The sequence below is a fragment of the Pyrus communis genome, chromosome 15 (assembly GCF_041283825.1).
Source record: "Pyrus communis isolate YQ-2024b chromosome 15, ASM4128382v1, whole genome shotgun sequence".
In the NCBI taxonomy this organism is placed as follows: Eukaryota; Viridiplantae; Streptophyta; class Magnoliopsida; order Rosales; family Rosaceae; genus Pyrus; species Pyrus communis.
The window spans coordinates 24,792,152-24,804,927 of NC_142579.1; the positions used below are offsets into that span (position 1 = coordinate 24,792,152).

Consider the following 12,776-nt stretch of genomic DNA (forward strand, 5'->3'; position numbering starts at 1 on the left):
TCGTTCTCTAAGCCTGATTTTGATCTCCTTCATCACCTATTCACCTTACTTCATTATAAAATACATTAAACACATGTGTTCGCAAGCATATCGTCTACGTAAACTTCTATACCATAAAACACTTTAAAGACTAACTTTTGGAAGGTTGGTATGCCTTTTTGGATGACGCATTCTCATGTGGCAGTATCAATCAAACACGTTATCCATATGATCCTACCATACTTGCACAAAAAATGCGAAAACATGCTCATTCCAAAACCATATGATTTTTTTTTGTTTTTGCAGTTGTTTGTTTATTTAAAAAAGAAAAAAAACCTAATGAAAAAAATTTGAAAACTTTTAATTTTAACGAAAAAGATAAAAGGGTATTGTAAGTGAATGGTATCAGGATTAACATTTTAGTGTAAAAATGTGATATTTCGTTAAAATGAATAGAACCGAAAACTTTTCGTTAAAATTCCCAAAAAAAGTAAGTATATGGAATAATATAGTGGAAGATGAGGATGTTGGAACAACATCATTTACGACTGGTTTAATATTACTGTGTTTTTAAATATTTACCAAATACTTTTTTAAGTTCAGTCTTTTTTGAAGTACTTAGACCCACCTCCCCACCGCCATCAAATCAAACAATTTTTTAATAATAAATAAAATAACATCTGTGTGTGTTAATATGCTGTCTACACACAACCTTTGTGTCAGTCAAACCCTTTGCAATTTGGCAACATTCCATAACCTGTAATTTCCCATTCCCTTCAAGGTCATTTCTGTCAGAAGATTTTTATAATTTGCAGAAACACCAAGAGGCAGCAGTCATCTCGCCGAAAACAACACCACTTGACAATTTGACACCCCAACATGTATTTTACGTTTTAGGAGTTGGAGTTGGAGTTGCAGACAGCTGCAAATTCAGAAATTCAGCATAGCTGAATTAAGAGGCAGATTAGCAGAGTCCATTAAATTTCATGCAATTTTCCATATCCAATCACAATCAGTTAATTGTAGCAATTAATCCAACCCCATCATTGAAGAAGCTCTCAGAGAGGTAAAGATTTTTCATTTACAAAAGCAGATGGCTTCCCAATTGCCATATTTAATCTCTCAAGTTTTAAGCTTGCTTCTCCTTTAATAAAACCCAGAATCTCAAAATTTCTTTTTTTCCTTTTTTTTTTTTTCTTTCAAATTTTCACTCCGATTGATCTTCGAATTTGCAGAAAGTTTGACGACGGATGAAAACCCAGTTTAATCTGAACTTAATTGGATATGATTCTCCACATTCTCCACCAAAAGTCTCTGGCTTTCATCACTGTCGTCAGCGTCCTTACCCTTTCAATCTCCATAGCCGCCATAGCCAAAGCTCAAAACTCGAGCTCCTGCATACCCACATGCGGGTCGGGAAAATCAGCCAAAACTGTTCGCTACCCATTTGGATTCTCACCCAGCTGCGAAATCCCATTGAACTGTTCTGACAAAAACGAGATCACACTATGCAATTTCAGAGTCCAAAAAGTCACCCCAAACGGCATCTTCGTCAACCTCCCTGCAAAATGCAACCGTCGGATCGAATCCGTGACCAGACTCTTCGGCTCGAACTTCAGCCCGACTTGGAGCAACAGCCTCCTCCTCCAGAATTGCTCGGCGCCACAAAACGGCTGCCTCATTCCGGCCAATTTCGTTCAGAAGCAGTTCAATTTAGAGAGCTGCAGGTCCAGCGCCGATAACATCAGCTGCCTGTCGCAGCCGCACAATCAGTCGGAGGTTATACGAATTAAGGACTTGACTCGGACTGGGTGCAAGAACTTGTTCGGGTCGTTTGCGGTTCAGTCGGGTGGGGAGTGGCCTCTCTCGCTGGAGTTCGAGACGGTGGAGTTGGGATGGTGGGTCGGGGGACCCTGCGACTGTGATGCGAATGCCACGTGTACTACGGTGAAGCTCGGCGATGGGATGCCGGAAGGGTACCGATGTAGATGCAATGATGGATTCGACGGCGACGGGTTCAATCTCGGGCGGGGTTGCCGGAGAGGTTAGTCATCCGGGCATTTTTATTCTTCGTAAATTTTTAGTAGTCATGGTCCTTGACGAGCGGTGGAAAAGTACACAATTCCGTTTGGGTGGGGATTTTGGACTTGGCCGATAACGTGCAACCACGTCACTATTCATGTTGTTCTATAGGTTTGTTTTGTGAGATAACCAAGCAGTTAATTAATTAAGGAAAATGGGATTAAATTAAATGGTAGATTTTGGCTAGTCCTGATAAATTAAATTCTAAATTTTGGTCTAATTTGCAATTAATTTTGGTAATGTGAAGAGACAAAAGGTCCATTTGTTGGATTGTGTTGCACTCAATTCTTCATAAGAGGACTCTGCAGGCAGCCACATTGGTTCTGATTTGAATCTGATCATAGCAAATAGCAATGTCGAAAGCTTAAATTGTTTATGAATCTTTGTGAGTATTTTGAGCATGATTTTAGGAAGAATTAAAAGTACGATGGATATATATCCCCTGCATTGTTGAAATGAAACAAATGTTTTGAGTCGAATGGTCGCTGTCCCAACGAAAGAATCCTCATTACTAGATATATTTAGGACCTTGGATCAGTACAAGTTAAGGGGAGAGAAGACTTGTAATAGACTCGTATGTTTTTTGGTGTACTAAAGCTTGATAGTAGAAGTTGTCTATTTAGGTTGATAGTCTCTCAAACTCACCAGTTCTACTGTGTTCTTATTTCGCTTCACAACGTTGAATAAATGACCGCTTGCAATGACCTGTACAAACTGTTGTCGTTGGATGATAACATGCATAAAAAGTGAGAATTTGTAATCATGGTGCATTTACTCAGCGATCTTGAACCTTGTCTTCTGCTTGTATTCCAATTATCTATATAAAAAATGCATCTGCGGTTTTTACCAAACAAATACATCTGTAATTGGATGATCTATTAATATTCTGAAACTGAAATGTGTATGGCATCACAATTTCAATCTGGCTTACTTTGTTCTAATCGCTTTTTATACTGGTTGCCGTGTCTCTAGTTTCTGAATGCAATCCTTCAAAGTACATGTCTGGTCGCTGTGGGGGAACAACTAGAGTTGGTGTTCTTATTGGAGGTAAACTTTCTGCTCTCCCTTTTTCAAATTTACATATGCTCAGCTATGTTACCTCTTTTTCTCTCTTCAAATTGTTTCCGCTTCTTCCTTCTCCGTATCTCATTTTTAGACATGATAAGTCTTAAAGGCATGAGAGCGTGAACTGTAAATCCACTGGTGTTACAATCCTTGTAGCTTAGCTGAGATATTGATCAAATATGAGAGGTAGTACTTGATAAAATTTCATATATTTGGTTAGCTTGTGCTTTGTTTAAATACATGTGTGGCTTTGCTTTTGTCTTAGGGGTTATTGCTGGAGCTTTCTTAATGGCCGGTCTATTTCTTCTCTGTTACTTTTTTCAACGCCGTTTAACTTGCTTGAGAAACCAAACGAGCGCAAGGCGCCTTCTAAGCGAAGCAGCAGGCAACTCTAATGTTTCATTATTCCCCTATAAAGAAATAGAGAGAGGCACTAACTGCTTTGCTGAAGAACAAAGGCTGGGCACAGGGGCTTTTGGTACAGTTTATGCAGGAAAACTCCACAACGATGAATGGGTTGCCATAAAGAAGATCAACCGCCGAGACACCAATGGCATTGATCAAGTCATGAATGAGATCAAGCTCCTTTCCTCTGTGAGCCACCCAAATCTGGTGCGCCTCTTAGGTTGCTGCATAGAGGGAGGTGAACAGATCCTCGTCTATGAATATATGCCGAATGGAACTCTATCTGAACATCTTCAACAAGAGAGGGGCCAAGGACTTCCGTGGACCATAAGGCTCACCATCGCCTCTGAAACTGCTAATGCTATAGCTTATCTCCATTCTGAAATGAATCCACCAATCTATCATAGAGATATCAAATCCACCAATATACTCCTGGATTACAACTACAAGTCAAAGGTAGCAGATTTTGGTCTTTCTAGACTTGGGATGACAGAATCATCATACATATCAACGGCTCCACAAGGGACTCCAGGCTATGTGGATCCTCAATACCATCAAAACTTCCACCTTTCCGATAAAAGTGATGTTTACAGCTTTGGGGTAGTATTAGTAGAGATTATAACCGCGATGAAGGTGGTTGATTTTGCTCGACCTCAATGTGAAGTTAACTTGGCTGCACTAGCTATCGATAGGATTGGGAAGGGATGCGTGGACAAGATAGTTGATCCCTTTCTTGAGCCAGATAGGGATGCATGGACTCTTTATTCTGTTAACAAGGTGGCTGAGCTTGCATTTCGATGCCTTGCTTTTCACAGTGACATGAGGCCTTCTATGACAGAGGTGGCAGAAGAACTACAGAATATCCAGCGCAGCGAGTGGTCAACAATGGAGGAAAACACATGCATGGGATCATCTGTGGCGTCGTCTTGTTCATCACCGTATAATGGAAGTGAGAAGTCATTGGGAGGTGCGACGGCCAAGAAGGCCGGTATACGAAGCCAAAGATCAATAGTTTCACTGAGGGTAGATAGCTCTCTAGCTTCCATGGAAGAGAACAAGGATAGCTCTCCTGTTTCTGTACATGATCCTTGGTTAAGTGAACAGAGTTCACCTTCAACAAATAGCTTATTAGGCAATGTAATGTAGTTAAGTGACCCCTTATAAAACAGACAAATCATTTTGTGTGCAGACTCTCATGCATATATTAGATCTAATCTCAAAGCTAGCTGAGCTCCCTTGATTTTTATGTTTTGATTCTCTCACACACCCTCTTAATTTTTGACCGTCAATCAAATGAATTGAAAAAGATCACAGGACAAAAATTAACAAGAAGTGTGAGAGGTAAAAAGGGGTGTGTGGATAGCACACCTCTAAAATCTATAATGTAGAGATTGAGTCCTCCCATACAAGTAAACAAACTTGTAATTCTTACTTCTTAAAGGAAATGTGTTTTGGTTTAGCAAATAAATTTATATTTTGACTCATCTTAGGTTTTCATAGATGTCCATCAAAACAATTCTCTTCTTTGACAATAGTTAACAAATTAATTTTATGTGAAATTTAGTGTGAATGTCACATATGTGATTATATGATGAAGCAAACCAACATAGATTTGGTGACATCCATTGAAAGCCTTGGGCGAAAAAGCAGGGAGGTAAAATTTTCTTCATGCATGTAAGGTTGTGTCAGATGAAAACCTTTATATATAGAGGTATGGTTGTAACCTCATTACAACACATAAGATCAAGGTGAAAGTAATAATACCAATATTCCTCCCTTCTCTTTAACTGCATCCTTTGTGTGATATGGTTACGAAAATAAATAGTGTGATACATTGCACCTATTCTACTTTTATGTCTAGCAAAGGTTATCTCTATCTGACTTTTCCTTATTTTTACCAAATTCTTCTCTCCAACGAAAGTCATTACACTAGTTATTGTATCATCACTTAGTGCTACGGTGTATTCTTCTTCAATGGTAAGTAAGAGGTCTTACGTTTGAATGTCGGGAATGACGAGTTCAAAAATAATTTATTCATTTACCCCTTAGTCTAAGTATATCGTTGTAGCACTCAACCGCTAACTAGTTCGTATTTTAATATGGCAATAACTACTCGATTGAGCCCGCTCTACAATGTAATTTCATGATTCAGTCTGTTCATATTTAGGTTATCAATACTAGATCATCCTTGCAAAATTTCATTCGAATTAAAATCATTTAATCATTTAATTATTATTGTATACATTTCATTGTTTGTCAACAACTCTATTATCGTCTATTTGTCACGTCACAATTAGATAACTAAATGGCTTCCGATTTCAGTGAATTTTGCAAGGAGATCTTTCAATATTAACCTAAAAAAATTTTAGTTTAGATTATAAAAAATATTTTTAGTAAGTCCAAATGAGTGATTAATTTCGTGTTAAAATACCAACTGATTAGCCCTTTTGGCATGCCAAAGCGCTTTTAAATGCAATGAAATACAACTTGCATAGTTATTTTTTGGTTATATTAGGGTTTAAGTCAATTTTAGAGTTGAATACAACTTTTTTTGCTAAATATGGGGGTTCCACTTATAATCCTAGAGTTATATCCAAAGTCGGATATGAATTTGATTATATATAGTACCAAAGTCATATATAACTCCCAACTTTTTCGTTATATTGGAGAGTGAATGAGTCAAATTTAAAAAGCCTTTTAATGATAGATACGTTCGCAAAAATATATAGGTGGGGTGGTGACCATCCCATACCAGAAGTGTTGTCCCTCTCGAGCTAACCTCAAGGACTAATGAGTAGTGTTGCACTTATCATCTATTTATACCATCTCTTTAATGGACGTAGAATCTACCAACACATGTGAGTCTCATCTTTATTATAGAAACTATACAAATGGTGGTACCAATAGATAGTAAGAATAACATTTTTGAAGGATAATTGCATACGTGCATGTATTCTTGAGATAATTATGGGTTGTTAATGTAGACTAAACCTAATTAAAGTAGAAGGAGAAGCCTGGAAAAGGGCTCATCACAAGTTATTTATCGATCGTCTACAAAGTTGAGACAAAGTAATAAGCCCTAATAGTAATACAAGTCTCCATCTCTAAAAGTTGATGATGAAGAGATGGATTAGCTAGGGATGGCATTTTGCGTTACATTCTTGGAAAGTATCCCAACACATAGTGAAAAAAGCGCAACAAAAACATATTTTTGTACCCGATCCCGATCCCGTGCCCGAGCTACATGTTTCTTGTGAACAAAACGTTAAATTCTCACCATCACCTTTCACTCTTAAATTCTCCACGACAATATCCTTCTTGTTGCTACTAATCCCAACGCCTTCATCGCCTGTTTAATTAAAACATAATATGTAAATTAAAAAAGATCGAAGAAGAAAGTGTAATTTTCTTTGACAAGCCTATATAGAGATGCATATAATGATTTCCGCACATTTACTTTTTATATGTGGCACCATTCGGAATGAGTAAATCAAAGAACAAAAATAAAACAAAAATGTGCAGAAAGAAAAAGAGGGTGCGGGGAAGTCGTTTTACATTGGGCAAGAGCCAAGAGAGCTATGAAGACCATACAAAACAAAACCAACTGCAGTTTGATTGCCATTGATGTACTTGAAAGAGAGTCGAGATACAATTTGGTGGTGATGCAAGGTCAAAATATTGCAGGGTTTTTATAGCAAGAAAATGTTAGCCTCGATTTATTGTTAAAGATCCATGCTAATACACCTAGAATCCAAGAGCTCTAAATAGAAAATAGTAATGTAACTAGAGAGATTTTAAACGTATTAATTGTGCATCCATTCCATCTAATGCAAACTCTATCTCCCACAAGTAATAGTTTAACCACTTTCCAATTTAATGGAATTAGATTTCGTATACATTTGTTGCATTTCATCCATTTACTTTTAGAAAAGTATAATAAATAACTTTCATTTGACATTCCTCCGCCATTCAACTGGAGTCCCAAAAATTTTCAAATGTGAGATTGTCACTCGAGCTATTTTTATTCAAGTTTAACATTTCCCTTTTGACATTTATTCTTGGATATGTTAAAAAATCTACTCCTGAACTGGTTGAGAGTGAATCCCACATCTGAGAAAGTAGGAACTTTGCATGTGCGTGCTCAAGCCAACTAGGCAACTACCTAGCCCCCATGTCAATAGGGGTTTAAGGGTTTTTTAGAACTCAAGATTCCATTGTTAACCTGCAACTTGATTAGACTACATCCACAAGACCTTCCTATTCAAAAAGCTTCACCCAACTAAATGCCAACACTTAAAGGTCGTTTCAAACCATTGAAACTTGCTTGCATTTGATTAAGGGTTCTCCAACTCAGTTGTGATCCACAATACTCAATCATACATTCATAGTAGATACCATTGATTTCTTAATCATCTAAACGATGGTTCAGTCGTCAACATATATAAAATAATTGTGGTTCATCATCATGATCTTAATTGTTATCAAAACCATCAATTTCTATTAATTGTGTTTTATGGGGTGTCCAATATGGTAGAGGAAACTCCACTAAGAATTTATTCAAGTAAGGTATATATTATGAAAGATGTCTTAGCAAAGTATAAAATTTGCAATACAAGGATTCTCTTCCTCTACGGGGCTCTACAATTGAAGCGCAATTCGAAAACTGAGTCGCAAGGGTAAGCCAAGTAACTCACAAGAGGCATATGAACAGGACTGGCAGCAACTAGTATCATTTGCGATGTTTAACCTGCAGGTCAAATAGTATCGAGATTCAGTCTCCCCTGAAGTACAAAGGCAAAAGAAGCTAGAGTAGTGATACTGTATAAAGCTCTAAAAGCAATACATGCGGTTGCCAACAGCCTATCTAACCTTCTTCCAACACTCTGCTGGAGGTCGACTAAAATTACTTCTATCAAGTTGTTATAACTCAGATTCGTTTGTTAAGAGCAATTTTATCACATTACATATCTGGTGCAAGCCAATCAGATATTATGGGGTTCATTAACATGGTTCCAAGAGCGGTATACTAATGAATAATGATATAACGGCTACGGTTCTCCAATTCAAAAAACTTCAGCTAACTAATCAATGCCACGAATAAAATGGTTTCTAACTTGTAACTTGATTGTAATAAAAAAATTCGCAGCATTAGTGGACACTGATTACCTTTATATGTAATTCCTTTAACAACCTGATGGGTTCTTCTCCAAAATTACTGAGCACCTATCCGTGACTTCTTGGATCAGGAACTTGGTGAACCTTTCTGGCTTCAGCACTTGAAAACTGCCCCACTACACGAGCATGAGGTATGGAGGCTTCTCCACGGGCAAGAGCATCCACATTCTCAAGCAGATACTTTTCTGGAAGCCTGCCTACTACGTTCCCCTCTTCATTTCCCGCTTTATCTAGGAATGCAAAATGTGGAATACCTTCAACACCAAACTCATCAAGCTCTTGTTCCCACTTCGTGTTGTCAACATTCAGCATAACAAAATTTACACGATCCCTGCGTACAAGAATCGGTGGATAATGAAGAATCTATATTATTTCTCAGATATTGAGATTCACAAGTATTTCAGAAAAATAAATAACCAAAAATGGCACACACTATATTTAAGCGTTAATAAAGAGATGCAATTATAAGCAATAACAAGTTATAACTTGAAGATCATACTTGTACTGCTGCTCAACTTTATAGACATCTGGAGCTAATTCCTTGCACACTTCACACCAATCAGCATAGAACTCGACAACAGTAGGCTTCCCATTCGAAAGAGCCTAGTCAACCATAAATAACAGAAGATCGTAAGAAAAATTGAAAATAACAGCACAAATTTCACATTGAAGATTATGTCTAGATTCATTGACACAAATTAGCCAACTGAAGACACGGGGATTAACAAACCAAGATGTGTCTATATGTGACTCGTAAACTTCAGAAAATAAAAGGCAACAAATATGTGCCTTGCTTTTCTGAAAAAGTACAAGAGTGACTGATGTTCAAATTACTACATTGTCCAAGTTCCAGGACGTATATGATCTATTGAGGAATAATGTTTGAACCTCACCACTGAAATGGTTGATTTAAACTTAATATCTAAGCAATTGTTTGAGGATATATGCTTGTCTAGGTTCTCAATCATGCTCATCACAACCACCTACCGACCCATCCACAACACCTCATGATGGGGAAAGTAAAAAGGGTATAACTAATAGGACATACCTCTTCATAAGGTAATGCAGCAAGAGATAGGTCCTTCAAAGAAACACCAAAATCTAGTCTTCCTGATAAGAAAAGCGCGACTGCTGCAAGAGTGGAAACCACCGCTACTTGCCTGTTGGTATTCTTGTTTGGAAATTCCGGAGGGCCAGAGCTCGTAGAGGAAGTCGTAGCTTGACTACTGCCATCACTGACAGAGCCTGGCTCAGCAACCGACTTCTCCTGAATTAGAATAGTTGATGAACATAAAACCAATCACATAGTAAATTCAACTCGAAAAACTATTCGAACAAGAAATTGAGCCAACGACGGTTCAGATACGCAACGATTAACCAAACAAGATACACGCAGCATAATTTAGGGAAGTTTTTACTAAAAACACACAAGCTTGTCAAATTATTAATAGTGGAAATGCTGCATATATTTACCAGATTATCAAACTTCCAATCCCATAGAGCAAAAATCAAGATAATAAACTACTTTCAAATTACCTAAATCCTAAATTTCATATCAATGTGAAAATCATGGAAATTCCATAATCCTAAAATGCAAACTTTCTCCATCAAAACAATAACTTTGTACTCCACGGTTGAAACCCAGTAAGGATAAATTGGGAAATATGCAAATTATTGAAGGGGAGCTCTTCAAATAGTGATTTATGCCAAAAAGATGGGAGATTTTAGAGGGACAGATAAAAGCGTACCGTTGAGGAGGGGTCAGGTGGATTGGGGGTTTGCTGGCAAGAAACGGTCGGAAATCGACGGTGGTGGTTTGGGAAATGGGGAGTAGGCTTAACGTAGTGGTGAAGTCGAGGAGTTTGGAAACATGGCCGGAATCTATGGAGGCTAACCGGGTTTGAAGCCACGTGACCCATTTGTAATTTGCAGATAATCCTGCTGCGACTGCCCTTTCGAGTTTAATACTGTTCTAAACAGTGGGCCGAAAACTGACTTCTTTTGTGGATGAGAGAAAGGGCTGGGACTTCTTCAAGTCATTTCTCACTTTTCACGCTCCAAGCCTCCAAAGCGCGGAAAGTAAATTTAAGATCTTATGATTGTAAATATTTTCACCCGTATTAGACCATCTCCAATGGTTGGGTTAAAAGTCAAACTTTTTAGCCCGAAAAATTTAGCTTTTAGTCCAAAAACAGTTTTTCTACTCCAACCATTCTACCCTAAAATTTTAGCCCGGGATTATTAAAGAATGAATTTAGGCTATATTTTTTGTTAAATTAAATTTAAAAAAAAAATTAAATATATAGACTATCGTAAATTAATTTTATGAACATTTTAATCTAAAAAAATTTAAATTCCGATAAATATTGGGTAGAGTCCATCCTGATTTCTGGGCTAAATTTCAGGGGGAATTTGGCATTGGTTTAGCATTTAGCATTTAGCTCAAAATTTCCCCTTGGGTTGGAGTGCGTTTGGGGGGAAATTTTAGGGAGTAATTTAGCTTTTAGCGTACCATTGGAGTTGGTCTTAGAGCGTGTGTCGATAAATACATTAATTTTGTATATTTAAATAGCAGCATTTTTTATTTTTATCAACTCAACTTTATTTATTTTATTTTTTTTTGGCGAATCTACGAAGACTTGTCTTGTTTAATAGTTTAACTGTTACAAGTGGAAGAGCCTAATTAATCAAGAAAAACTTGTCAATGAACGAATCATGTTTGCTTTCTCTTCTTCGACATTTCTTCTACATCCCTCACTCCCTCGCGGCTCACATCATGTCTTTTTTAATTTCACCAAATTTTACCTCAAATCGACATGCACGAATATCCTTCTTAAATTTTGATCTTTTTTATCTCTTAATTTGTGCCTAAACTTAAAGATCAAGTTTAGAATTGACCCTCCCTCGTCCAAAATACTTCTTTCAATAAGTGAACCAAATACTAACCACATCAATGCTATTTCAATCAAAATATTAATCATGATTTATGCATGATTAGTTTTTTGTTAGCGTGAAAAGAGTTGGATTTTATCACGACCTTCAATTGAGTATAAGATTGTCAGTTTTTAATGATTTTTTTTTAATAAACGATATTTTTTTTTTTTGAATTAACGATACTATCCACACTAAGGAGTGAAGAAGTGAGGTAAACCTTACAATAGGCTAGCAATAATATGGTTCAAATTTATATTTGACGAAAATGAAACTTAAAACCTCTTACTTACAAGTGAAAAAGAATATTATTAAGTTGCTAATTACGAAATTTACCATCATCATGTAATTACATGCATGATTAGCAATAATTCTCGTTAATTAGCTCATAATTAAATACTTGAAGTTTACAACTTACAGCACAATCCCAATAATCCAAATTTCACAAAGAAAAAAAAAACAAAAAAACAACATAACCAACACAATCGAAATCGAGTTTTCACTTCTCGATTCCTAACTATCCGGCCCCAAAATCCCATTCACAATCGAAGTCGCCACCAAAATCCCCACAACCTCCGCTCCCGCTACCGCTCCAGCCTGTGCCAAACCCCCGAAGCTCAACGCCGCTTCCACCCCTTCCTCCGCCGTTTCAATCCCTCGCTCCACCGATTCTATCCCCTTCTCCGCCGATTCTAGACCCTTCTCCGCCGTTTCCAGCCCCTTCTCCACCGTCTCGAACCCTTCCTTCACTATCACCTCCGCTTCCTTCTCCGCCTCTTTCACCTTCCTCCTCAGCCCAAACAGCCCAATGTCCTCCGCCTTCGCTTCCTTGGCAGCCACAGCTGCCAGCGCCGCAGTCCACGTCAGCGACAGCGCCAACTGTCTCCGCCCGGGTAATGTGAGCCCACGAGGCGGCGCAGGCTTGGAAGCGTGCGCCGGGGAGGAGGTGGAGGTGCGGTGCGCATTTCTTACTTGGTGGAGAGCTAGTACTGATGCTCTCGCTGCCATTTCTTCTCTCAGAAAATTTTGCGAATTTTGACACCACACGCAAACTAACTAATCCTTTAGCATTTTTATTTATTTATATTTAAAATTTTAAAGACGAATATACCCTTGGATTTGTGTACCACAGCTGTACT

At 37.8% G+C, this 12,776-nt stretch overlaps 3 protein-coding genes across 6 annotated transcripts; 1 reads left to right on the top strand and 2 right to left on the bottom strand.

Annotated features, from left to right (window-relative positions):
- Positions 1-619: 619 nt before the first annotated feature.
- Positions 620-4,777, top strand: LOC137739675 (wall-associated receptor kinase-like 14). The gene is made up of 4 exons (XM_068479340.2): positions 620-1,045; positions 1,215-2,023; positions 3,034-3,108; positions 3,392-4,777. Exons 2-4 carry the CDS (start codon positions 1,264-1,266, stop codon positions 4,675-4,677), a joined length of 2,121 nt encoding a protein of 706 aa, XP_068335441.2. The 5' UTR covers positions 620-1,045; positions 1,215-1,263; the 3' UTR covers positions 4,678-4,777.
- A 1,767-nt stretch (positions 4,778-6,544) lies between these two features.
- On the bottom strand, positions 6,545-10,734 carry LOC137747766 (thioredoxin-like protein HCF164, chloroplastic). 4 transcript variants are annotated; one of them, XM_068487924.2, is made up of 6 exons: positions 10,455-10,729; positions 9,755-9,973; positions 9,206-9,309; positions 8,698-9,037; positions 8,226-8,278; positions 6,545-6,880 (listed from the first exon to the last, which is right to left on the bottom strand). In XM_068487924.2, the coding sequence occupies exons 1-4, from the start codon at positions 10,623-10,625 to the stop codon at positions 8,755-8,757; spliced, it is 777 nt and encodes a 258-aa protein (XP_068344025.1). In that variant the 5' UTR covers positions 10,626-10,729; the 3' UTR covers positions 6,545-6,880; positions 8,226-8,278; positions 8,698-8,754. The 4 variants fall into 4 exon arrangements, with proteins under 4 accessions (XP_068344025.1, XP_088541369.1, XP_068344020.1 ...); XM_088685243.1 differs by having other exon boundaries at positions 8,226-8,312; XM_068487919.2 differs by lacking the exon at positions 6,545-6,880 and having other exon boundaries at positions 8,084-8,278; positions 10,455-10,734.
- A 1,192-nt stretch (positions 10,735-11,926) lies between these two features.
- LOC137735825 (uncharacterized) lies at positions 11,927-12,705 on the bottom strand. The gene has a single exon (XM_068475218.2). It carries the CDS (start codon positions 12,643-12,645, stop codon positions 12,151-12,153), a length of 495 nt encoding a protein of 164 aa, XP_068331319.2. The 5' UTR covers positions 12,646-12,705; the 3' UTR covers positions 11,927-12,150.
- Positions 12,706-12,776: the final 71 nt, after the last annotated feature.

What these genes read in the sequence shown, in the direction of transcription:
- LOC137735825 (XM_068475218.2), bottom strand. Translation starts at nt 12,645, where the DNA reads ATGGCAGCGAGAGCATCAGTACTAGCTCTCCACCAAGTAAGAAATGCG.
- LOC137739675 (XM_068479340.2), top strand. Translation starts at nt 1,264, where the DNA reads ATGATTCTCCACATTCTCCACCAAAAGTCTCTGGCTTTCATCACTGTC. An exon ending in CGGGCGGGGTTGCCGGAGAG is followed by an intron (nt 2,024 to 3,033) that starts GTTAGTCATCCG and finishes CCGTGTCTCTAG; the next exon opens with TTTCTGAATGCAATCCTTCA. An exon ending in AGTTGGTGTTCTTATTGGAG is followed by an intron (nt 3,109 to 3,391) that starts GTAAACTTTCTG and finishes CTTTTGTCTTAG; the next exon opens with GGGTTATTGCTGGAGCTTTC.
- LOC137747766 (XM_068487924.2), bottom strand. Translation starts at nt 10,625, where the DNA reads ATGGGTCACGTGGCTTCAAACCCGGTTAGCCTCCATAGATTCCGGCCA. An exon ending in CACCTGACCCCTCCTCAACG is followed by an intron (nt 9,974 to 10,454) that starts GTACGCTTTTAT and finishes ATTCTAATTCAG; the next exon opens with GAGAAGTCGGTTGCTGAGCC. An exon ending in CTGCATTACCTTATGAAGAG is followed by an intron (nt 9,310 to 9,754) that starts GTATGTCCTATT and finishes ATGGTTGACTAG; the next exon opens with GCTCTTTCGAATGGGAAGCC.